General features: G+C 33.5%; 2 protein-coding genes across 5 annotated transcripts in view; both read left to right on the top strand.

The window, feature by feature from the left end:
* The window catches only part of LOC126810955 (popeye domain-containing protein 3), an 85739-nt gene extending 75919 nt beyond the window's left edge, over positions 1-9820 (top strand). For 3 of the 4 annotated variants that reach the window (XM_050536387.2, XM_050536388.2, XM_050536389.2), the window contains exons 2-5: positions 1032-1718; positions 6422-6536; positions 7126-7420; positions 8188-9820. In XM_050536387.2, the coding sequence (XP_050392344.1) occupies positions 1090-1718; positions 6422-6536; positions 7126-7420; positions 8188-8258 (1110 nt within the window). In that variant the 5' untranslated portion in view covers positions 1032-1089 and the 3' untranslated portion in view covers positions 8259-9820. Of the gene's footprint in view, positions 1-1031; positions 1719-6421; positions 6537-7125; positions 7421-8187 lie in introns of those variants that run through there. The other variant, XM_050536391.2, reaches the window with a different exon arrangement.
* Positions 9821-12139: 2319 nt separating this feature from the next.
* LOC126809488 (V-type proton ATPase 116 kDa subunit a 1) lies at positions 12140-27630 on the top strand. The gene is made up of 11 exons (XM_050534102.2): positions 12140-12293; positions 21943-22102; positions 22579-22657; positions 23114-23340; positions 24746-24837; positions 25465-25591; positions 25703-25785; positions 26155-26248; positions 26565-26777; positions 27078-27228; positions 27452-27630. Exons 2-11 carry the CDS (start codon positions 21986-21988, stop codon positions 27628-27630), a joined length of 1362 nt encoding a protein of 453 aa, XP_050390059.2. The 5' UTR covers positions 12140-12293; positions 21943-21985.
* Positions 27631-27692: the final 62 nt, after the last annotated feature.

Raw genomic sequence — 27692 nt, 5'->3', positions numbered from 1 at the left:
ATCATTTTAAGAGATAAGTGCATGTATTGCTTCTCAAAATGTGTCCTGGAATTAAATATTGAAACTTTTATAATTGTAAATTGAGCTAGATTGTATGACCAGGCATAATGACCAGACAGTTTTAGATAGTATTTAATGTGTATTAATAATATCAATCAGAGTAGAAGCTAGTTAGTTAAGAACTTAATCCATTATTGTTTATTTATGTTAATGTCTCTAGTGATAATCCTGTATAGTAGATGTTTTGATGTCAACACTTGAGCGTATCCAGTTATAGTTAGAATATAAAAAGGCTAATGTACATCAAAGAAAAATTTTAATGGACTGCAGAAAATAAATGATTTTAAATACCAAACTTGTGATCTGTGTCAAAGGACTTTTTAACTAACTTTTATTATATGTAATGAAGAACCACACAAACATTTTTATTTTTAAATACTCCACGGATCCAGCTATGTGGTTTTTACTGCGAGAACTTCGCTTTTCCACATTAAACAGCAGATTCTTTTTCCCGCAAATTTTTTTAAATATGCTGTGATGGCATCAAACAGCTGGACCTCCTGTTTTAACTTGTTTTCATTATGACAAAGTGAGAAGATGACCCACCTTCTCTTCTCATGACAGCGATTTTTACCTATCTTCTATATATTACTCATTCATATGCAAATAACTTAATTAAATCAACCTGTCCATAAAATCATGCCTTATGTATTGGACATTAAATTTGTAATAAACAACAACAACAATCAATAGTTAAGTCATTTGGTCACCCCACTTAGTAGCACCACTGTGCTGTAGGTGTACATTGTATGTATTAAATTATTGTAATTTGTAAGATATAAGTTTCAGCAATTAAAAGATTGAAGAACCATTCCAGACTTATTACTATTGAAGAACCTAGCGGTTACAATTGGATAAACCAACAATTGAGCAAATCCATTTACTACGGTATATAAATTTGGTTTTTTTTTGTTTTATATGTCAATTTGATTCCTGTAAATAATTTAAACTTTCTTTTGATCTATTTTCAGATGTTCCATCCATGTATGTGACAGATGATCCAGACAGACAAACAATTCAACTTCTAGAATGACATTCATAAGAAATTGGACAGACGCAATAAACAATGTATCCACAGCGTCTGCTAATCAAAGTTCAATTATTTTATCTGCAATTTCCACTGAATATACTAGAGTCAACAATAATATGCTTCCTGCTACATCCACTGTTTTTACAGAGACGGAAACAAACCTGGCTCTAGAAAAGAAATTTGCAGAATCTTGTGAACAGTGGCAAGATGCTCAACACACGTTATTACAACTGGCCAATCTGTGCCTGGCAATATCATTTTTTACCCCCAGTAATTTCCGTTTCCATTCAATTTGTCTGAGGTCGTTCCTGCTAATTGGATTTCTGCTTTTCATCTTGTGGTCTTCTTTGCTAGTTTGTATGCCGGATGTTCTTGGCTGGCACATTGTGTTTTCGGTTTTCAATTTGTGCCACATGATTTTTATTGGATATAAAATGATACCAGTTAAACTACACCATCAACTAGAAGTAATGTATAAAAAACTATTTAGGCCAATGCATATGACTAGAAAGGAGTTTGCAGAAATATGTAAGCTAGGATCTGTGATAACTTTAGCTAAAGGAAGTTTATATGCTGTACAAGGAATAACACCATGTGGTGAAAAATTATCCATTTTGGTAAAAGGAAGGTAGAGTATCAAAGTTCTTAGATCCCATGAAATTATTTCAGTCTATACTTTCACTTTTCATGTATGAATGTAATGTCATCACAGTATGTCAGTCGGTTCGTCCATTTTAGTGAAACTTTGTATGTGACCATATATCCATTAATTGCTTCTAGAGTTAAGGCTCTTACAGCTAAAATGATCATCCTATCTGAATGAAATTTATATGCCTTATTGAAATTAGTGAAACACTCCTATGAATTTCAAAAATTTCCATCAATTACTTCTAGAGTAATTGTTCTTGTATCACTTTGTTGAATCATATGAATGCTCTAAATGTGAAAGTTCTCATCTGATCTGTATGAAATTTGTATGCATTATTCAAATTGGTGGAATGAGGACAGCTTTTAAATTTTGGCAAATTCCATTAAATAGTTATGGGCCTTGTTTCACTTGTGAACACTCTTAATGGGTTGTGGCCCTTTTATACTTTTATAGAAAGCAATTTATGTTCTTGGTTTTTGAATAATAACAATTAATACAATTTCTGATATATATTTATAGAGTTATTGTCCTTGATTATGTTATATAATCTTGTGAACACACCAATGACATTACACAGCATAAAGATTCTTGGTTTTAATTACATAAAGATGATTCACAATACCTTCAGTGCATTGGTGCATGTAAATTGTTGGCCACTCCTGCTCTAAATGATTTGGCAGGAAACTATTTTTACACCAACCATGTCACAACCAATTAAGTTATAGTTAGGACAAGATATTTATGTAGCCATTATTTGTGATTAAAATATGCATAATATCCACTGGGATTTCTCTGTTTTTCTCTTAATTCTAAAGATCGCTAAACACAAATAAACCATGTTAATAATTTATTTTTTTGCAGTTTCAACATAATAATGATGTACCATGTGTTGCAATTTTTTTTCTGGCTAACTTTTGATTTATTTCTATTTTAATCTTTATTTTACACATTTTTTTATCAAATCGCTTTTATAAAAATGTAGATTGACACAAATAATTTGTGTATGATGGTGCCAGTAATATTGATGAAAAATACAAGGTCATTGGTTGTCATGGAAATAAGAATCTAATCAATACAAAATCTGAGAAAATTACAACAAATAATGTTGTAGAATAATAATATGATGCAAAACAGACTACCGGTACCATTACAATGTTTTTCTCCTGTGGGAATTAAACATATTATAGGCTATAGGTTATAATATGTGCATTTCTTTTGTTTAAATGAAATGGGGTTTAAAGTCCTACTGTTCTGCTCCAACTGGGTTAATGAAGACTGGCATACGCCATACATTGTGCTATGAGGCGATGCGACCTACTCTTGCCTATGTCTAAGGTTCTTTTACATGCACGCCAATGCGTACACTGAACCTCGGTTTTTCATCCCATTGGAACAGCTTTATGTTGTCCCTTGCCAGTCCCTCCGTTCTACACCACTGACAAGGGGAAATCTTTTGTCTAAAGAAAAACCTGAAAATAAATAATGTTGTAAGGCCTAAATACTAGATTTGTCAGTCACGTCTGAATTCATTCTTTTCTAGTTTTTAATCGATATTTGTAATATATTTCCATCAGAAAGTTAAAGATGTTAGGTAAACTTTAACTATTGAATGGTGCTATTTTGTACAGGATTGTGACCAGTATTAATTATTAGACAACAATGATGATTTAAATAATTTGGTTTATTTTTCATCTCTGGTCTTCTGCATTTATATCTTGTCAGTTCAGTTTTACTAAGCTTTTGCAATTTCCAAAATCTCTGTATTAAGGGGAAACAACTCTTCATCAGATAACAATTAATTTTCACCATCTCGGGACCTCTGATTTGTAGTGCATGTTTTTACAGCAATTGTATTTTTCTCCCTTTGCATGGCATTTTTGTCTTCGCCCCTGTCTGTCCAGATGTCTGTTTGTCCGTCCACAAATTGTTTGTGGACACTACACACGTCACAATTTTTATCCGATTTTGATCACACTTGAAATATAGTTTTATATCCCAAAGATCTTGGTTCCTTTTGATATTGTCATGTGTGGGCCCTTAACTTCATGGATTATGGCCCCTGACTGTACGAAAAATCTTGTTTTTAACTTGTGGACACTCTAGAGGTCACAATTTTGATCCGATTTTGATAAAACTTAAAATGTATGTTTATTACCCACAGATCTTGTTTTTATCCGATTTAAAAAAAAAACCGTTTGATTATATCACCATTAGACCATAATGATAGGTGAGTTCAAATTTCGTGAAAATCGAACCAAAACTGCCGGACAGAATAGTGTAAAAAATATGGTATATCAAGGTTCTGGACCCTCTAGAGGTTACACTCTAATGACAGTTGAGTTCAAATTTCTGTTTTCAAGTATGTGTTTAACTACATTTATTATTTATGTTCTGAACTCTCCAGAGTACCTTAATGGCTATTTTGGTTAGCTAATCAGAGCAATTACCAGTAATAGACTTAACAAAATTGTTAGATTATATCGAATTGCAGCACAATGTCATGCAAATCAGCATTGAAATTTAGATTGATTTGAGTGGTGGATAAATATATATATTGACTAAACTGCTGATAAAATTATCATATCTTAAAATCATTGATAATTGTTTGGGTATTTTTAAAAAGCATTATTGTTATATGTAAACAATTGTAAAGCATACATAAAAGTAATTTTTATATGCCCACATTTTGTCGTCGCCCCTGTCCGTCCGGACGTCCGTCCATAATTTGTTTGTGGTCACTCTACAGGTCACAATTTTTATCCGATTTTGACGAAACTTGAAATATAGGTCTATCTCCAAAAGATCACAGTTCCTTTCAATATTGGCATGTATCGAACCATAACTTCATGGATTATGGCCCCTGATTGTACGAAAAATCACGTTTTTAGATTGTGGACACTCTAGAGGTCACAATTTTTATCGGATTTTGATGAAACTTGACATGCATGTTTATAACCCAAAGATTTTGGTTCCTATCTATAATTGCACATATCGGATCGGAACTGCCTGAATTATGGCCCAAGATTGTACGAAAAATCGCGTTTTGAGCTTGTGGTCCCTATAGAGGTCACAATTTTTATCCGATTTAAAAAAAAAAAGTGTGAATATATCACAGTTATACACTAAAAACTGACAGACATAATGGCCACCTTTTGTACACATATAGTGTAAAAATATGGTATATCAATTATGTGGGCCCTCTAGAGGCCACAGTTTTTATCAGATTTGCATGAAACTTTAAATATATGTTTTTATCATAAAGATCTTGATTCCTTTTGATAATCACACATATCCGAACAGAACTTCCTGGATTCTCCCCCGATTGGTCAAAAAATCACATTTTTAGCTTGTGGATTTTCTAGAGGTCACAATTTTTTTTCCGATTTTAACAACTGTTTAGATATATCACCATTCCACCATAATTGGAATTGAAGGTTTAATTGGAATTTTGGAAAAATCAAACTGAAACTGACCGACAAAATGTCCGTTCTTTGTACACAAATTGTGTATAAGTATGTAATACAAAGGTTATGGACCCTCTAGAGGTCACAATTTTTATCCAATTTTGATAAAACTTAAAACATATCTTTATATTCCAAAAATCTCAGTCCCTTTTCATATTTGTCCATTTCAGACCATAACTTTCTGGATTATGGCCCCTGATTGTTAAAAAAATTGTTTTTGTTTTTAGCTTGTTCTCTATCCATCTCTTGCAAAATGTGGGCGTATCCTGCCTGGCAGCCACTGGTTATTAAACTGTAGTCAAGACCTGGATGTCCTGTCTTTGATCCCTGCGTTGGCCGAGAAAGTTCATCAGGATTTTTCGGCATGGTTTCTCCTTGTCAGTGGTACAGGACTGAGGGAATGGCAAGGGACAATGCATAGTCCTTTGGATGGGATGAAAAAAAACAAGGTCCCGTGAACACATTGGCATGCACGTAAAAGATCCCTTGGTGGTTGGAAATTTTGATATAAGATAGAAGTATAACCCCATTTCATTTGATTTTCATTATAAACTGTAGTAAATTGTGCCATCAGCAAATAACCTTCGATATTTTCTGATCTCAGAACAACAAGATATAATAAGGTTTTCATCCGTTGGCATCCCTTGATAAATTTCAGTAATTTGTGTTTGAATTGGTACTAAGAGATCTGTGGGTGAAAAAGTAACCCAAAAATATGAGCGTGGACTATTCCTACTTGAGAATTTGCTTGAACTGGCTTTCTATTAAAGGTGAACGAGGGCTATATGCTTCTAGGAGATCCGTGGGTGGAAGAGTTAACCCAAAATTGGGAGAGCTGCTTACAGGCAAATCATTACACAGTCTACGAGGGTGGAATATTCGTACTTGAGTTTGCTTGAAACTGTCTTTCTGTTGAAGGTCAACAAGGGCTATGTGCACTTTATGGTCACAGCTTTATCTATATATGCAGGCTGTAATTGTGTTATAATTCTGTAAACATGTCGAATCAACTAGCATCAACAGTTTATATTCACAGATGTGTTAATCGAAGTAAGCTAGTCTTTTTTAACAGAACTCTCCCTGTCTCGCCTACCAGTTGTGTTGAAGCAAGTGTTATGCATTTATAGGACATTGTGATCATTTGTTTCAATTATTATAGTTCTTTCATTTATTGTATTTGTTTTATTTATAATATTTGATAAATTTGGTTTATTTCAGGTTAAAGGTGACTTATAACAGATTATTTTTACATTTTATTGAATGTAATCAGTTTGTTGATTCACCTGAGTTAGATTCTATGACCTATTCTATTGATGAAGAAGAAAAATACCAGGTAAATATATCCAGGAAGCTTTTACATCAATATAGAATAGGCTTCTGAAAATTGATTTATTAGAACATTATTGGCAATTTTATTGTATGTTGAAAAGCTTAAAGGCACTGTGTCTTCCCTGGGGTTTTCCAGCGTTGTTTCCCGTTGTCAGTGGAGCAAGACAGAGGGCCTAGTTGTTTGAATGGCACAAAAAATCAGTGTCCCATGTACACCTTGGCATGCACGTACTGTATGCCCATCTTCATTAGCCCGGCTGGAGCATAAAAGTAGGACTTTCAACCCCATTTCATTCATTTTAAATATGCTTCAATAAGCATACATTATGCGTGCAGACATGCATATCTTCTCGTATATTTTGTAAATTTTATTGAGGCATGGTTGCCTCCATCAGCTCTGACCAGCCCTGTTCTCTTAGGTACATGAGGCAAGATATACATTATCTTTCTGGAACACCTGAAACCACATCTGTGAGAGAACTGCTGCAGTGTGGTGTGTTTATGTAGCTAAGAGATTTATTAGTTGAAAATCATACCTGTATACTGTTTCTTACATGTTTTATTCAGCAGTTGAATATTAATATATATTCCAGGTTTCCATTACAGCATCAGAAGATAGTTGTTTAATAACATGGCATTTTCCAACATTACAAAACCATCTTAGCAATGATCCTTATCTTGAAACAATGTTTCATCACATAGTTGGTAAAGATATCAGTAATAAATTATATCAAATACAAGAACTCTTATTGGTTAATCCAGACTACATGTGTACTTTAGCTAGTCGACAGTCTTCTATGGTTAATATCAGACATAGTCTGGTTACACAAGACTCCAGTATGAGCTTACTTAATTTCAACAATATGAATATGGCTGCCGATATCAAACGTAAGTTGGATATTTGTACACAATTCACCCACAAAATTTGACCAAAATTTATCAATTTTCTGAAATGTACATATACAGTTCACAAAAAAAACGAAATTCAATGGTTTCCCCATGTCAGTGGTGCACGACTGAGGGACTGGCAAGGAACAGTGTTTGGTCATTTGGATGAGATAAAAAAAACAAAGTCCTGTGTACACATTGTTGTGCATGTAAAATAACCTTTGACAGATGGCATTCGGAATAAAAGTAGGCTGCAGCGATGGTGTCCAGGCAAAATTTCCCTCATAGTACACTGCATGGCATATGCTTGTCTTCATTAGCCCTGATGCAGGACGGAGGGCCTGACAAGGACAGCTGTCTAGTCCTTCGGATGATACGAAAAACCAAGGTCCCGTGTATACATTGGAATGCACATAATAGATCCCTTGGCAGTTGTAATACGATATAAGAGTAGGCGATAGTGCCGCTGCCTGGTCAAAATTTCCCTCATAGCACATTGTATGGCATATGCCCGTCTTCATTAGCCCAGTTTAAGAGCAGAACACTAGGACGTTAAACCCCATTTCATTTCATTTCATTAGCCCTGTTGGTGACACTAAACCCCATTTCATCTCATCACTCTCAAGTATTCTTGCTTGCCATTTTTGACTGCAAAAAATGATATTTTCAAGAATATTCAAGCTGTATCCTCGAGGGACACACTGAAAGCCCTCACTACAGAAAACATCTTCTGTCAGAAATAAACTGATAAATAATGTCTTTTTTAGATTTAAACCAACAGTTAGATTCAGCTATAAAATCTTGCCATGGACCAAAAGAAAGTGAAACACGTGTATAAAAAAATACAAAGATGGACAGTAGATCTGTAAGATATTGAAGAATCTGTGGAGAGCACCAAAAACTTCAGATTCAGTGTAAAAAACATCCAGAGTATATAATCAGCCAATTACAAACATTCAGAGTATGAACAAATCAGCATTGAGACTTCATTTTAGAATGTATTAGACTTAGTAGAAAAACTTGAATTTATTCGGTTCTATAAATATAATACGTTTATATTCATGTCTCAATTATATGTAGTTCCATTTTAATACAGACTCCCTAATACAACCAAAAGCTGCAAGGTCATCCATGCAAACTATAAGTGTAAAATGTACAATTACAACAAATCCACACTGAGCAAGTTATAAAAATTCAAATAAGTTTAGAAAAATGCAATAAAAGGGCGATAACTCAAAGATTTTCGATCAAAATTGACCATGCAAACTATAAGTGTAAAATCTAAACTTTCAAAAATAATCCCCACTAAACAAGTTATAAAAACTAAGGTTAGTAAATTGAGGGTCGATTACTCAAAGATTTACGATCAAAATATTATTAAGGTTGAATGAGAATATTGTTTTGCTATCATGTTCACAACTTTCTAAACTTTTTCTTTCTTATACAATCCCTCTGAATTTCCTGTATTTTGTTTGAATGTAATTGGGGAGATAACCCCATTTGTGATCGAAAAATTCTATAGGGTTCTTCATTGGTCAGATAACTACTTCATGGGTTGTTATCGTTTCAAATGCTCCCATTATGTATAAAAGAATAACCATCGTGGATTGCTCAGACGGCTTAGCTGCTGTGAGTGTATCTTCCATTGCCTGGCAACCTATCTTATCATCAGCTATAGCTAATGTAAATATATGAGAACTATAAGTATGGGTGTTGCTGCAAAAGTTAATGTGTCTTATAACAGGTTGTGATGCAGATTACTGGCCTTTATATATATATATTATTGTTATAGGATGTTGTTCTTTAAGTACAAGTTTGAAATATATAGGCCTAATGTAGGCTTATTATAAACCTCTAAAGCATTCGATTTTGTTGTAACCGCCATATCTCTGCAAAACCTTTCAACCAAAGCATTGTTGTGAAATCGTTGTGAAATGTAGTTGTATTAATCTATCAATTTTAACCTGTATCAAAGTTTTTGTTATTAACATGTAGTTTGTAATTTACAAAATGTACATGGTGTATGTGAATTGTTATTGTTATCATATATTTATTTTATTTTATTTTATTTATTTTATTTTTTATTTTAATTTAATGAATCCATGGTTGTTATATTTGAAGGAAATGTGTTCAGTATTATATATGTACATTGAAAACATAGCAGCATTAGATTTGTAAAAAAATTAGTAGGCCTAGTATTAATTAATCTCAAAGTTATTTTTTTAAAGAATTTTGAATTGTTTTATTTAATTGCAGTTGTCAGCTTCAAGTAGCTCATCATCATATTCTTGTGAATCACAGGTTGTGATCTATATGTTTCAATAAAAGAAAGACATGTCTCCTATATTTATGAATTGTTTTTTGGCTTAAATTGAAGAAATAAAAATGGTTGTTGCTTTAGATTGAATCTTGTTAGATTCATTCATTTTAATGGAACATCTACACATATTAAAAATGAACTCGCTGATAAGGATTTCATTTTGCAAAGAAAATCTAGATCTAGAAAAAATCCCTCTTCGGCATGTAGTACATCAATGACCTCTCAGCAGTATTGGCAACATTTGATATCAGACTAAACATGCCCTAAACAAACTGATGTACCTTTCCCTAACCCTCATATTTCATTGATCTCCAGACTTGGTTCAGTTATCTATCCAGAGATACATTGGCAAGTTGAATGCATTTTACACCCATTTATGATGGAGGACAAATTTTGGTGGGACAACTATCAGATTAATCACAAAATAATCATAAACGAGAAATGAAGCACAGTTTGGAGTCCCCTTTGTATAGATTTTTGTACAGGATCAATATAATTTGTGGATCTAGCACAACTAATTTTGAGGCCATTTGGTATATAGACTGTCTGACACTGGAGAATTTACTTCTTTCTATTGATAGCACCTGTCTCTCTCTTGATTTGTTTTTTTGCCCCTTTTGCAGGGCCATTTTTGTCCCCCGCCTTTCGAAGAAAGCAGGGGACTATTAAAATGTGTTCATCCGTCTGTCTGTCTGTCCATCTGTCTGTCCGTCCGTCTGTCTGCCACGCTTTTTGGGACACAATAACTCTCCTTCTAATTAACCTAGAATGTTCAAACTTGGTGTAGGTGTTTATTAGATCAATGCCTTGATGGAGTTCAAAGATGAGCATTTTCTGCTTAGGGTAAGCAGAGATAAGCAATTTGAGTGAGAGTGATGAAACTTGGTGTATAGTTTCATTACATCAATACCTTGACTAAGTTCGATAATGAGCATTTTCTGCTCAGGGTAAGCAGAGCGATAAGCAATTTGATTGGTCGAGACTTTGGAACACAATAACTCTCTTTCTAAATGAGCTAAAATGTTCAAACTTGGTGCAGGTGTTTATTAGGTCAATTCCTTGATGGAGTGTGAAGATGGGCATTTTCTGCTTAGCGTACTTGTAGAGATAAGCAATTTGAATGGTTGATGCTTTGGGACACAATAACTTTAGTTCCAATTATAGTGAGAGTGATGAAACTTGGTGTATAGTTTCATTACATCAATACCTTGACTAAGTTCGATATTGAGCATTTTCTGCTCAGGGTAAGCAGAGCGATAAGCAATTTGATTGGCCAAGACTTTGGAACACAATAACTCTCCTTCTAATTGAGCTAGAATGTTCAAACTTGGTGTAGGTGTTTCTGATGTCAATGCCTTGATGGAGTGCGAAGATGAGCATTTTCTGCTTAGGATAAGCAGAGATAAGCAATTTGATTGTTTGATGCTTTAGGACACGATAACTTTAATTCTAATTAAGTGAGAGTGATGAAACTTGATGTATAGTTTCATTACATCAATACCTTGACTAATTTCGATGATGAGAATTTTCTGCTTAGGCTAAGGAGCAATAAGCATTTTGATTGGTCAAGACTTTTGGAACATAACTCTGCTTCTAATTGAGGTAGAATGTTTAAACTTGATGTAGTTCAATGATTAACATATCGAGCTAAAGCTAAGCAGAGATAAGCAATTTTCTTGGTCGATGCTTTGGGACAAGATAACTTCGATTCTATCTGATAGAGAGTGATGAAACTTAGTGTATAGTTGATAATCAGTTTGATTACTCGATACTTTTGAAAAAAATAGATGTGCGTTTAATTAATATGTGTCATCTATTTATTTGGGGATTTTGGCTGGGGACATCAGCCTCACTGTTGGCTTGTTTTGCATTTGGTCTAGAATAGACAAAGAGGGTTGGAATTGACACTTTATGCTAGATGTTGTTGAATATTCATGGGTTGAAGGTGGAAGAACACCAGAGCTAAGAGGTTGCATGGTTTCAGTGATATGTAGGCCTACTGTGGGTAGTTTACATGCTACTTCAAGTTTATCAAAATTTCATGCAAGCTTTACGACAAGACATTACCAGATTTTGCTACGTCTGTGGTGGAAAGTTGTTAGCTCAACAAATATTTCGGTATGTATAATGTTAATGTCGGGTAAGGAGACAAGAATTAACATTCAATGGATAAGGAAATATATGGTGGTCTACATCCATTCTGATTAAATGATAGTAGTTATCTCCCCTGACACATCATTTTCACTTAGTGTGCTTCTTATGTTTGATTAAAACGTATGTAAGACAGTCAAAGGAAGATAATTCATACTAAATCTGGTGAAAATCCACCCAACATTTATTTTGTTATAGCTAGATGTCAAAATTATTCCTTTTGCAGAGGTGGGCGTTACCGTTTAGGAAAACAAGACTTTGTTACCCAGACTGCCTGGAAAACGTTATAACTTGTTATGATATTCGAGATTAAACTGTCCCGTGAACTTTTGTCACATGACAGACGGAAATCACATCGACGTCCTTGCTGAAGTTGGGAGAACTTTCAACTAGTAGATTCATGTAAGATTTATTATGGTCATGTATTTATTAGTAACATTTTATTTTACAAAATATCTTCATTGAAAATTAAGACGAGTTCGAAGAGTTTAGATTATTTGAAGTATACCATACGTTCTACTCTACTTCCCTTGGCTATTTTATTTAATTATTAAATTTTTTTTTTTGGGGGGGGGGGGGGTATATCATGGTGATGATCGGCGGTGTACCATGATCGATGGTATCTGTAGCGATTAAGTCGTAAAACATGATAAATGTATGTTTCCTCCTCTGCCCTTGAATCTCACTACCACTTCAGAAATCTCAGATTTCAATTAGAAACTGAATTGTTGTGAGAATCTGGTCTTTTATTAGACTTAGTTTAGAGCCAATTTAATTTAAGAGTAAGAGGTTTAAATTTTATTTGGAATAAATGGTTTTGGTGGGTGTTTCGGTATCTATATATATATATAGTTCCTTTAGACTAGAGGATATATATAAGCTTATATAGTTCCTTTAGACCAGAGGACACCTTCCAATCAGAAACTGTTCCGAAAGGATTTAGTGTATTATTAATAGCTTTAACCCTTTTTTAATTAATTCATTTTGGAACTGTGGTATGGCAGATGAATTTCTCTTACCGCTTCTGTCCGTCCTTATTATTGGGCCTTTTGAGAATCTAGCTACTCATATTTAATACTGTACATTCATTGAAGGTGTGATTACCAGTATTAAACCAGTGTCAAATTTATGATTTCTAAACAAGTTGGGTTGAGATGAGCTTGGTATCAATAATAATAATAGTGCTCAATTAAAGTCTCTGTGTCTAGTTCATTTGCCCTTTTCGGAAAATATCAAATTTTAGAGATTCAACTTTCACAATATTGTATTTTGCAATGGATTCCTAAATCCTGCAAATAATGTTCAGAGACTATAAGTTATAATAAACATAACGTCCTTATTCAATTACATTGGTAAGACAGTCATTGTATACACATACTCCTCGCAGTGTTTTGTGTGATTAGACCTAATCTCACTCAAACACTGCCGTGCTCGCCGCAAATTTCTGTCCCAAATTATGGCTGGTTAACAGTCCTATCAACAACCAATACAATACTACGTAACAAAATCAATCAGGATTAACCAGAGCTGTAAATATGTTAAAGGTGTAAAATGTCTGGTGACAATCGCAGCTATATTATGTAACGTGGCAAATGTATTATGCTCAATTAACTAGTGCATAACACAATATTGCAGAGAAACTAATTGTGATAAACGAGGCTATTCAAAATAGCTACATTGTAAACATTGGGTAATCGCACACGTGGAATATTTTTATCATCCCTTGGACCACCCAGGTGACAAATAATATTTTCACCATATTTTAATGCATTTAATTAACTGTCTGAAGACCCCAGATCAAAGAAAAGGGCTGTCATGTTACGTATTGTGTTTCAACAAACTGGATAGAAATACAACATGTGCTGTTTATAGAATTTATACAGAGATTTGATTCAAAGAATTTTCGATGCAATAGCGAGTTTCAGCGACGGACATATTTACCGATGCAAGTGTCGATGTTTGGTCCCAATGCATCCAAGGGTAAAATCTTCTTGAAATCAGCACTACCAAACACTGGGATTTTTTTTTAAAATAGTTCATGGCTGTTAAAAGCGGCCAGTCATGAAAATTCCCTTTATTTTACTGTACTCAGGAGATATTTGATTGGATAATGAGAATGGACACACTCTGTCAAAAACTGAAGTTTTCACTCTCAGTACAGTAATGGCTACTGTAGGGATTTCTCAGGCCATTGCTTCAGGAATATGTGCTATACTGAAGATAATCTCCCTATTAAAGGTTAAACATGGTAATGTACAATGTATGTATTATTATAATGAGTTGTAACATAGTTTCTGCATTTATGTAAACTGTTCTACATGTATTGGTTAATTTTTACATATTCAGTACTGGTAGTGGTAGATAATTTTGTATGGATTACTATATACATTGTTGTAAGGTGAAGGTGATTAACAACTACATCTACCTGGTGATAATGTTATGTCCTGATTATCATTGTTAGATTTTAAGAGTCACCTTGAATACCATACTTTTCAGTCATGTACATACTTAAAAGTCTTTTCTTCACTTTTGGCACATATTAAGGTAGTCAAGTAATTTAGATTTCCATTTTGTGATCAACATTGGAAGGTAATATTTTTTAGGGTTACTGGTTTACCTGTAAGGTAGGCAAACCAAATTTTTTTGGGTAGGCTTAACAAAATTTTTCTTTATTGGCATTCAACTTAAGGAATATTTTATTAGTGTATATTGAATTGAGATATGTGTTTTGTAATGTACTTAAAGATACATTATGGGAGATTCGATATCGAGTTGGCAGTTCTCACTATAATAGTAAAAAACTAGATAATGTAAAGGCAATTTTCTGAAAATTTCATTCAAATTGATCCACTATGAACGGAGAACTAAGCGATTGAAATTTCTGCCTAGCCTCGATCATCATTACTAAAGTCAGTATGATATACAGCATAGTCTCAATTATCCATTTAATCGTTAAATCATGAAGGAAAGTTATGCAGTAAATCAGCTCATAGTCCACTAAAGATCGCAGGCTAGCGATGCCATCTAGAGTTGATTATGGTCTGGATAGGTTAATTAATGTCTAATTAATAATTTAGATAACATTTCAGGCCTAAAGAAAGACCTGCAAGTGCAATAGACAGATTCAGCTCTTGCATAATGTATGTTTAATAAGGAATTAAATTGTAAGATTCTAAAAGATATCTAGTTTTACATTGTTTGTGCTAGTATGCTTTGAAGTAAGCTATTTTACCTTGACCCAAGGGATAATTAATATAAGCTCATCATGGCTGTACGGGGATCACGATGGCTATGTGGGTAAGACGCTGGCTCGCTAGCCTGGAGGTCAGGTGTTCGATCCATTGGCTGAGAAAGTTCATCCAGATTTTCCACCGTGGTTCCCCCTTTGTCGGTCATGCAGAACGGAAGGCCTGACAAGGAAAGCTGTCTAGTCGTTCGGATGGTATAAAAAACTGAGGCCCCGTGTATACATTTGCGTGCATGTAAAAGATCCTTTGACAGTTGGAATTCGATATAAGAGTAGGCTGTAGTGCCGCTGTCCGGGCAAAATTTCCCTCATAGCACACTGTATGGCATATGCCCGTCTTCATTAGCCCAATTCAGAGTAGAATAGTAGGATGTTAAACCCCATTTCATTTCATTTCATGGCTGTACAATGTCATTTAGTAGATACCAGTAAATCATAATTTGAATCCAATATAAACTTTAACAACATCTATCCATCTGGTGATTTAGCTTATTTATTGTGCTCATGTTATTTATTATACTTTCAATTATTGCTATATATACACAATATAACAAATGTATTTATTTTATTTGACTATGGTAGTTGAGTCATGTCCTGGTAGAACTGATAGTGAAAAGGATTAAATAATTTCTTCTATGACGTGGAGATTAATAATCGTGTGACAAAATGCAAATTTTTTGTGGCAAAACTGAAGAGTGTGCTGTTGTTATGGCTACTACTGATTATTTACATTAAATCTGAACTTAAACAGGATATAGAAGTCCCTTTAGAGTGAAAAAAAGAAGTAAATCATTTGCATACACAGTACTGGTAACAAAAAAGAGTAGAGCATTATATTATATTTCTTGAAATAATTTTCAATTTACTATTTGAAGTGAGAGGGATTTTTGGTGGTTGAATTGTTAATGTGAGCATGTTGGATCATAAAATCTGTTATTAGTCAAGTGGCGTGTTTTCGATTCCCCACTGTACATGACAAGGAGTAGGTCCGTCTGTCCAATTTCATGTTTTTTTTCTGGTTTCCTCCCACTTCTAAAGACCTAAGTGCGCAAGTGAATTTTTAAAATAAATTACATAAGTGGAAATAAAAACCCATTTACCTCTCTCTCTTTTGAAGTGAGAATAGGATCTTGATTAATTCCCTTCTCCCCAACCCACCCAGTTCAATGTAAGTCATGCCCACAATGTTAACTAATCTATTCTTTGGGACTTTCTCATACTTTTAGCCCCCATGTATCCGACATAATTTGTACAATATTTCGACACAACCATAGGACAATTACATGTACATTATGTAATATTGACCAACCTTTGGTCGTTTTGACTAAAACTTATGTCAGGTTGGACTAAATTCTGAAGAAAGCAGTCGACTATTAAAATGGTCCATTCTTTTGTCTTTCAAACTTTTTTGTACACCATAACTCTGCTTCTAGTTGAGTTAAAATGTTCAGTGTGGTATGGATGTTAAATGAATCTCTTGACTGGGTTCGTATGGCGGTATATTAGATTCAAAATTCTAACATGCTATCGTCTAATTTCTAACCTCCGTTCATGTAATTTCTAACCTTAATTCGTGTAATTTCTAACTTCAGTTCGTGTAATTTCTAAATTAAGACAATGTATAATCCAACTTCTTTATTTGTTCAGTGTAAATTTTAATTCTATTTCATCTTATTTCTATTATTTAGACGAAAAACATCTTCTTCATTGATGCTTTACACGTTTAGAATTTTTACACTTCTGCCTAGCAACCATCATTATGAAGTCGTTTGGTGTCGCCACTGGGTGCTCATTTGTGATTGCGCACCTGGTAGGGACCATTATGTTTATATAAACGACTCGCTCTTCGTCTGGTTGGTGGTTGGGCTGAGAGAGAGAGAGCGAGAGAGAAAGAGGGGGGGGGTAACGACCACTCGGCACAAACTAGGTCATTTCTGAACTAACATATGGTTCAATTTATTTCAACAATTCGCTTGCGCGTAGGGGTCTTTAGCAGTGGGAGGACCCGGAGAAAACCCGCGAGGTTGGACAGGCGACCCTACTCCTTGTCACGTACAACCAGGGAATCGATGGTGAAATTGAAAACAACATCGAACGTGAAATGGTTCTAAATACTACTTCAAATAAAAGCCAAACAGCATTTTTTTTTTCAATTTTCTTGAAGACAGTTAAGCCATCAATAATATTTATTTACTGTAAATCTGTATTCTATTACTACTCTAACAAAAATGATAAACTTCTTCTTGATATGGTTCAAATATATAAATTTAGAAACCTCATACTGTAGGGATGAAACGGCCTTTAAAGGAGACTGGGATAATCTGTTCATGTGGAAAGCGATGAAGTTTTTAATTCTGATTCCTTCATTATACCGACCTGACTAACTTTATGGTAGTTTTTTTCCAAAAATATTTTATTCAAGTTGCATAAAGCAATACCGAAATTCATAGATCGCGGTTTATCGTCCTACTTTTCTACACCATCCAGGCTAATGACGACGAACTTACGGTGTGCCATGAGTGAAATTTAGCCCGGACAGCGGCGCCACGGTCTACTTTTATTCCGAATAACAGCTGCAACGGTTTTCGTCCGACCCGAACTACTAGACACTATATCACTATATATGCCTACAATAACTGCAACCTCCGCAAATCACAAGGACGGAACTAATAATGTCAGAAACATTATAAAGCGTAGTTTTGCCAGTGTGTATACTAGCTGACGATGTTATATAACCCATAGACATATATTTTTTTTATGATATAACCGATATATTCTGGCGTGGTTATCCGTCCCTTGTTATTGATACAAGACGAGGGTCTGGCACGGACAGTGGCTAGTTGTTCGGGTAGTATAAAGAGATATTTTTAGAGCATTAAAAGAATAATTTATAGATCAACAGTATATAAATAGTAATTGGCTTAACTGTAAAATAAAAATAAAATAAAATTCTCCGAATCCTGCACTTGTCTTTAACAAAATTAACAAATGCTGTTTAGCTTATATTTAAAACAGTATTTGCAAACCATATCACATTCGATGTTGTTTTCAATTTTTACACTCTGCCAAACCATTCAACCTGACGAAGAGCGAGTAGTTTGTGGCAATATAATGATCCCGCTCAGTGCTCAATCGCAAATTGAGCACACGGTGGCGACACCAAACGACGTCATAATGATGGTTGCTAGGTAGAGGTATCAAAATTCTAAATTTGCTCGACGTTCATGATTAACATGTAAAGTGACAATGAAGTGGACATTTTTCGTCTTAATAATAGAAATAAGACGAAACAGAATTAAAATTTACACTGAACAAATAAAGAAGTTGGATTATACATTGTCTTAATTTAGAAATTACATGAATTGAAGTTAGAAATTACATGAATTAAGGTTAGAAATTACATGAACGGAGGTTAGAAATTAGACGATAGCATGTTAGAATTTTGAATCTAATTATACCGCCATAGGTTCGATGATGAACATTTTCTGCTTAGGTTGAGCATAGATAAGCAGTTTGTTTACCAGGTAGTCAAAACTTAAGAACACAATCATGTTCAAACTTCAAGTGTAGATGTTTATTAAATGTTGTGACTGATATGAGTGATTGGCAACCTATAATTATAATTAAGAGTAAATGACTAAATTTTAATTTGTATACAATGTCTCTAATAAATAGCTTTAAGAATCTTATGTGGTACATAATATAATAATGTTACACTTTTACAAACTACTTTTGATACAAGCTTATTAAATGGTTTTAACAGGTAAACTATATGAATTTTATTACTCATTGTTATTCATGTTTTTATTGTTGTTTATTATTATTACTCAAGGCACAATGTACATGTATTTAGCAGATCAGTCATGCAATAAGATTAATGAGATATATAAATTGTAAACATTTGAATTCATGCTGTATGTAAATGTTTATACATTATTCGGATGGGTTTATAAACCAGTGAATATAATGTAGCCACATTGAACTTTAGTACAGGCGAAGCAAAAAGTTTTCTGTTGCCAAAACATGTATACAAATATAAATAATATACATTGATAATTAATAAAAGTATGGATAACAATAGAGTGTAAATACCCCCACCTCCCTTAGTGCAAATTCACATCACTACCCTAAATACTTTGAAAATTTATGTACACTTTATACATATATATATCAGAAGGAGAGAGCAAAGAATATATACTATTTTGATACCGCCCCCACCCCACCCCCCTTCCCGCTTTCTACCAAATGATAATTTAAATAAAATAGATAATTTAATAAATCGGAACAATTACTATTTTGATACTCCCACTGCACCCCAATTCCACTAATTCAAAAAATAATAAAATTAAAAAAAAAAAAGAAAAAAAAAAAATAATGATAATAAAAAAAGAAAAAAAAAGAAAAAGAAAATCAAACTAGACCCTTATACATGTAACTATATTACACACGCAAAATCTATTGCATCACCACCAAGTAAAAACGAATTATACACACCCCGTCGCCGCGCACTCAAGCATATATGATAGAATAAGGATATTTAATTATGGTCGATTGATAGTTAAAAGTATTACGATTCTAACAGTTGATTTCTAATTTTCATTGAATAATATAAATATTTTCCAAGATTAGCCAGTGTCTTTTTATTATTATTTCCTTGATTCATCAGGTTTATTAACTTTTGGAGTGATGGAAAAGACCAAAAATAACGCGAGAAATATTTTCTACAGAGAGAAATATAAGCGGGACAGCACAACAGAAAGTGGAATTCATCTTCAACAGCTCTCATGTTGCAACATTTACATAATCTGTTGTTTCTATAGATTTTGTTATAACGCCCGGTTTCAATATTTAGTTGGAGAATACCACAACGAAAATGACAGATAATAGTTTTGTATTTCATTTGAATATTCGATTGAAGGTAGCTTTCAGGTTCATGAATAGTCTTAAATAATTTATAAAACCTAAGTTTGCTTGAGTCTTCCAGTGTGGCGAACCATTACTGGTAATATTGATCTTTTATGCGTTGTTGTATTAGCGATAAGATGGATAGGTCAGCCGCGTCTTGTTGATCCCAAATATATGAAAACCCCACATTATTTAAAAGTAATTTTATGTCAGCTGCCCAGTTTGGAGAGCCATTTAACGCATCGTTATATAGAATAGTATATACATTAGATATTAATGAATTCTTATTGTTTAATATTTTGTACCAATATCTTATTAATCTTATTTTACGGTTAACTATAGCTGGAAACATTCCTAATTCGCCCAACATTGCAGCAACAGGGCAATTTTTACCTACTTTTAAAATATATCTCATAAAAATATTTAGTTCTTTATCTATTGATTTGTTATTATGGTAACCCCAACTTCACAAGCATAATTAAAAATAGATGAAACATTGCTCAGAATTATTGCCTTAAAATTACTAATTTTATTGTTTTGAACTCATTCTTGGGCGACGTATATAGTTGTTGCCTCTGTCTGTCTATAAACGCGCATTCTTTCAAAATTGGTGTGATAATTGCAAACCTTGTTGGTGACTGATGATCCTTATCAATATTCAACGTTTTACAATATTTTGTTGCAGAGTTAAGCCCCCTGTCATTCTGACAGGAAAATTTCTTGTTAACTCGATAGAGGCTAGAGTTTTTGATGGATTTATAGACACCAATAGAAGATGATCTCAATAGATTTTCAGCATTCTCCAATTGTAATTCTGACATAGCAATTTCTGTCGTTCCAGAGTTATCAACCCTTTTGTTAACACGATAGAGGCTACAGTTTATAACAGATTTGGTTTGCAGAGTTTGGTCAATAAAGGAGGAACCCTATAGATTCTCGGCACTTTAGAGTTATCCCCCTTTTCCAAAACCTTGTTAACGCGATGAAAGCTACAGTTTTTAACAATTCCTTTTATATTTGGTGTGAATTAATTGATTCATAAGAGGATGGACCCTATCAATATTCAGTGTTCTGCGACCTTCCAATCTGTAGTTAACTCCCCCTTTCTGAAAACCTTGTTAACTAACAAAGGCTGCAGTTTGTAATGGAATTATTAATACTATGTATTTGGTGTGGAGCATTTGGGTCATGAGAGGATGAATCCTGTTGATATTCAGGCTTCAGTGATATTCAGTTATGGACCTACCTCTCAACATGGTAAAGACTACAGTTTTTAACAGATTTGGTGTGAAGCATTAGGACTGTAAGATGATTAACCCCATTTGTTTTCAAATTTGGTGTAAAGCATTGGAATCAGAAAGGATGAACCCTATGACATGTGTACTTACCTTAAAAATTGCAAGAGTCATAACGCACAGCATGAAGTATGCTTCATTAACACGGTTAGCGCAAAAAAGTAGGATGTTGAACTGTTACATTACATTTTTTCAATATAAACATTTGACATTAAAGGAGTGTTTGATAACCTACATCCTACATCCAATTCTGGCCCTCTTTATTTACTCTCGGGCTGTTTTGTGTTAGTAGTTGTCATGATCTTTAAGCTCAAAATTATACATTCTGTTAAAAAGCAGGGGGGCATGGTTCCTGGATTTTTTTGTTCATTTTTTAAATAGAAATATTAATTAGTTTTTTTAATAACATTGTTGATTGTCATTATAGAATATGTATACCCAGTACTACCTACTTTTAAACCGCAGATAAACAAAGCAAGGCAGTTCTACTCCTATTGTGGATTATGTTATTTACACAGGCCTGTGTTACTTCAGTACTGAACATTAATTCCAAAAGTTGCTAATCTTCTTTTACCATAAATATTTCATTTTATTCTATTTTCAGAAAAACAACAATAATTGATTGGTGATAACTACAGATATTCAAGATGGGGTCGTTGTTTAGAAGTGAGAAGATGACCTTGTGTCAGTTATTTCTCCAGTCTGAAGCATCGTATGCCGTAGTATCAGAACTGGGAGAACTTGGAATATTTCAGTTTAAAGATGTTAGTATAACCATTTAAATATTATATTAATGCATACAAAACTCTGAATGAATCCATATTTTGTCACAATATGCTTCTTTTAATTTAATATTTTGAGTATTACAAGCAAGGGCAATAAAAATAACCTTTTCTACAAATATTTTGTAAGTTTAATAAAATTTGAATCATCAAAAAACTAAATATTTCCTTGTGTACTTTAAAGAAGTTTCTTAGACAAATTCAATAGTTACATAGTGTCACCCTCAGTGTCTACCATACATTACTCACACATTGCTGGAAATTGCTAGTGCTCATGCTACATTCAAATTTGTCTCTTGTCCAAAAAAGTTTTTCTTCCAGTATTTTTCTTCTAATATTTTCCAATCGATGTCTATGTATTTAGGATCTTGACTGTCAAAGATTCTTTTTAATTTTGTTCATATAACACCTTGATACATGCTTTTATTTAATCCAATTATTATTTATTTCTTCAACAGTTAAATATGAAAGTCAATGCTTTCCAGAAGAAATTTGTAAGTGAAGTAAGGAGATGTGAAGAAATGGAAAGAAAGCTACGTATGTATTAGAATGCCATTCATGATGTGACATATTTTTAATAAACAATTTGATGTCTAGAATTTAAAGTAATTGAATCACACAGTAACATGTAATTTTGTCCTCTCATGCTAACAGTAACATTTTTATTTTATAACAGTAACAGTGATATTCTAGACTATATTCTTTTATTTTGATAAATTGTGGCTATGATAAAGTGCATTTATTATTTTCTTTCCTTTAGATTTGATGGTTGCTCTTTATTATTATTATTAACTCGATCAATCATGAAAATAAAGTTATATTTAGATCATTGTTCATCACCATAGTAGCCTACATGACATAAAAAATATTTTGTTGACACAATCAAAAGATGATATTTCTAGAACACTTGATATCACTTTTCATTAATTTTGTTGAGGAAATTCACACCATATTGATAATAAGTTACACTGAATTTTATTATCTGCCTTGTAGGATATATTGAGAAAGAAATAAAGAAGGAGCATTTAAAGATACCTGATTATGGTGAAAATCCAAAAGCCCCTGCACCTAAAGAAATGGTAGATTTAGAGGCGACATTTGAAAAGATAGAAAGTGAATTAAGAGAGGTCAATACCAATGCTGAGGCTTTGAAGAGAAATTTCTTAGAACTGACAGAATTGAGAGAAGTCTTGAGAAAAACTCAAACATTTTTTACTTCAGTAAGTAAAGCATATTCTTTTATTTACTCTTTTGGTTCAATTCTTAAAAAAATAATAACAGATTTTGAAATTGATTATGAAACTTTTGAAGTACCAGTTGATTGAAACTATAAGAACCCCCTTTATAGGCCTGCAGCCAAAATTTCTAGCATGAAGTTCCGCTACAAGGTAATCAAATTTTGTTTAAACTATTGTTTTCCCTCCCATCCGAACGACTGGGCATTGTCCTTCCAGCCCCTCCCCATCCCATACCACTGGCAGGGGGAAACCTGTCTAATCTGTAAGTGTAGTAAATGTGAAAATGAAACAAAGAGACTGTTAAAGAAACCGAATTTGATGTTTATAATTGTAGTGATAGCGATGATGATAACGACTAACTTTGATGGAATTTTAAGTGAAGAGTAACTGTGTAATTTTTTATTTTTAATGATTGTTTTACTTCAATAAATAATTAGATTTTGTCTTGTATCTATATTTGGCCTTAAATATGTGGGTTTATATATTAGTGGAAATAATCACATGGTTTCAATGCGATTTACAAAACTACGGACAGATTCTGGTCTTTTATTACTTCATAACCATATTGCTCAACCAATGTCAAACATATCTCCTTGCTCATTAGACAAGGCGCTCCACCCATAATTTCTGGGTAAACACCCGCTCACCAACCCTTGCAGGTCCCTGAAACCCCATTAACTATATAAATATTGGGCTTGTGTGCTCAAACATGGTCTTGTGCATCATGAAGCATCAGCAGTCAACATGCACCTGAAATACTGTTATCAATTATTGTAGACATTTGACAGCAAGGGAGGTAACTCTCTATTACCATTAACATATTTCCAAAATTCTGTATGTTCCCTTCTCCATTATGTTTTCTGCATTTTGGTTTAAATCAAAATTTAACCAATACCATATTCTTTGCCAAGGATGAAGGCATTTAGGTGTTTTTGCCAATGTTTAATTTTGTGTCAATTTCACAATTTCATGTGTGTGTGTGAAATAGCTTTATTTAGTGTCCACTTCCACAAAGATTTTCTCGTTCTTACAGCAATATTGAAGACATAAGACAGCAAGGGAGATTACTCTCTTGTCCATTATGTTTTCTGCATTTTGGTTTAAATCAAAAATTAACCAATACCACCATATTCTTTATCGGGGATGAAGGCATTTGGGTGTTTTTGCCAATATTTAGTTTTATGTCAATTTCACAATTGTTAGTATAAATATAGCACATATAAACTTAACAATTATCACAATTTTCATCTGGCCCTTAAAAAGAGTTATTGCAAACATTTTGCTTGGAAAAATGTTTAGTAGGGAGGACGTCAGCGGAATTGTGTTTCTAAGCAAGCTAGAAATTTTGGCTGCAGGCCTATTAACAAAGTTTTTCTCATTATTACAGCAAGGTCAAGAAATGAGTAATATTGTTGGGGAAGCCCAGCATGCTCTAGTACATGATGAAGGAACAACATCGGGTCAGGCTGTTCAACTTGGGTAAGTTGTTTACACAACTAGTAATGTAAATTTAAACAGATTCATTATTTTCTATAACAAAAATTGACCATACAAGGTCATTTGATCTAGCTATAAAATCATGAGGATGAATTCTTTATGAGTCAGCATTTAATGCAGACGTATTGTCACCTCTTCTATGTGTCATCAGTCTGTTGTCATGCACAATTTATTGTAAATACTCAACTTGATCAGATTATAACCTTTCAAACACATTTTGACATTTCAAACTTGTGAACACGATACAGGACAAAAATATTATGGAATTTTTTAAACCTTTGTGCATAAGGAAGATTTGATCCTTTTAAACCATGAGCTAGCACAGGTATATTTCTGCTTATAGATGTATTTGGGGACCTGACATCCATGTTATTATACTCGAATGAATCATCTAACCCATGTTGGAAACTTGAAAAATCCAAAATTCAATAACTTTCTTCCTTATTCCCTAATAAAGAATTCCATTAGGTTTCAAAATATGCTGATGATAACTCTCTCAAATATCACATTAACAAGTTTCAAACTTACTCAATTCCCAATTATCCTTATTCTGTTAGCAGGTATAAGATATTAGACTTACATGATTGCTTTATTTCAACTTTATTTCAGTTTTATTGCTGGTGTGATACCTCGTGAAAAAGTTCCACCATTTGAGAGAATGCTTTGGTTTGCTTGTCGTGGAAATGTATTTTTACGATATGAAGAAATCCAGCAATCTTTGGAAGATCCTCAAACTGTAAGTTCTATATTTAACATACTGGGATCTAAATATTGTACATTGATTTTAATTCTATTGTTTAGGTTGACATTTATTAGTATTATATTTTGCTTTATTTTGCTTTTTAAGGGTGAGCCAAAGATTAAAGCCGTTTTCATGATTTTCTTCCAAGGAGAGCAGTTGAAGGCTAGAGTAAAAAAGATTTGTGAAGGGTAAGATTACATGTGATTATAACTGTACAAGGCCTTAAAAAAAAAAAGACCATCCTTCTTAAAAATCTTGATTCCTGGGGGAGTTTTCTTAAAAAAAATAAACCGTTCCCAGCTTTCAAAGAATGCAGGGACTATTAAAATGGGTTCATCCGCCCATCTGCCTATCACATTTTGTCGAACAATCTACTATGCTTCTAATTGAGCTCATTTCATCACACATCCCTAAGGAGTGTGATTTCAGTTATTTCCTTTGCATTATAGCTTTCCTTCGAAGAACCATCCTGTATACTTTATATTGAAAAATTGTCATTTGTTGTAATGGAACATATGGAATTGTAGACACTTAATTTCTTTCTCTCTTGCATTCAGGTTCAAAGCTGCACTCTACCCATGTCCTGAATCATCTCAAGAAAGACAAGAGATGTTCCGTGGAGTTACCACCAGATTAGAAGACTTGAAAACAGTAAGTACAGTATACATTAAATATCTTACAGGTTACAAGTTGGTTACAAGTTATATAGCAACTGAAAAGGAAAATATCATCAAATTTTACTATAGCTGAAGTCTATAAGCCATATTTGGTTAGGTACTGATACTACCACATCTATCATGAGAACTAACAGAACTTGTAGGTCACTCAATTTTCTCAATGTAGTTGACAATATTTGCCATAATGGTTTTAACTCATACATTATCTTTCTTTCTGGTTTCTCAAAAATGTAATGGACCTTCAACACAATGTTACTGTGTCATAATACAATTTGGAATTTATTTTTTAGGTTTTGAATCAAACAGAAGATCACAGAAGAAGAGTGTTAGTTGGTGCCCAGAAGGAAATCAGAAGTTGGATTATTAAAGTGGAGAAAATCAAAGCTATTTATCACACACTAAACATGTTTAGTTTTGATATCTCTCACAACAGTTTAATTGCTGAAGGCTGGTGTCCTATTCAGAGTTTAGAGGATGTTCGTAGAGTTCTGAAAGACGGAGAGGTAAAGTACTTCAATCATTCATATTGTTTTAATTTGTTAAATTGCATCGTTACTTAAATTTTCCTTTTCCAACAAATAATCATTGATTGACCATAAGTGATACAGTGTGACGGTCGCCAATGACTCAGCGGTTATGGGTTATACATGCACTATTGGTAGTCCATTCATTCTATTTTCAAATGCATGCTTTTTCAGTGATTATTTAAGTCTTTGATTGATAGCAATTTGAATAAATCAATCATTGTAAGGGTGGAATAAGACACAAAAAGACAAATGTTTATTCTTTTCATTATTTTACAGAAATTGAGTGGAAGTACAATTCCCAGTATTCTTCACCCAATGAAAACTCATGAGACACCTCCAACGTTTTTCAAGACATCACGATTTACTCAAGGATTTCAGAACATCGTTAATGCCTATGGTATCGCTACCTATGAGGAAGTCAATCCAGGTCAATTTAGCATAAATTTGTTATCCTTTTATTTTTTTTGTTGAAAATCTCAATAAATGTGATTTCTGACATAATTGTACAGAGAAAGAGAAAAGGACATGAGCGGTCTCTCTTGAAGGCATTATCTAACGTGAATTAAGAAACCATTTTTTTAATTTAAATTGAGTCATAATTAACAATATAATCACTAATAATATCTTGATTTCTAATTTTCTATTTTCAGCACCTTATGCTATCATCACCTTCCCCTTCTTGTTCTCCGTTATGTTTGGTGATGCTGGACATGGAACACTAATGTTTTTGTTTGGATTGTGGATGGTATTAAAAGAAAAAAGTCTTCTAGCTGCTAAATCAAACAACGAGGTAAGGTTGAGTAATGAAATGGTGGCTTCTGTCCTATGATCAACAATATCTGCACAAAGCTAATGAATACATAATTGTGTTGATCAGATGGAACAAAGCTA

This window comes from Patella vulgata, chromosome 2 (assembly GCF_932274485.2).
Source record: "Patella vulgata chromosome 2, xgPatVulg1.2, whole genome shotgun sequence".
In the NCBI taxonomy this organism is placed as follows: Eukaryota; Metazoa; Mollusca; class Gastropoda; family Patellidae; genus Patella; species Patella vulgata.
The sequence above is the reverse complement of the archived record's forward strand: the minus strand, read 5'-3'. Positions and strand labels throughout refer to the sequence as shown.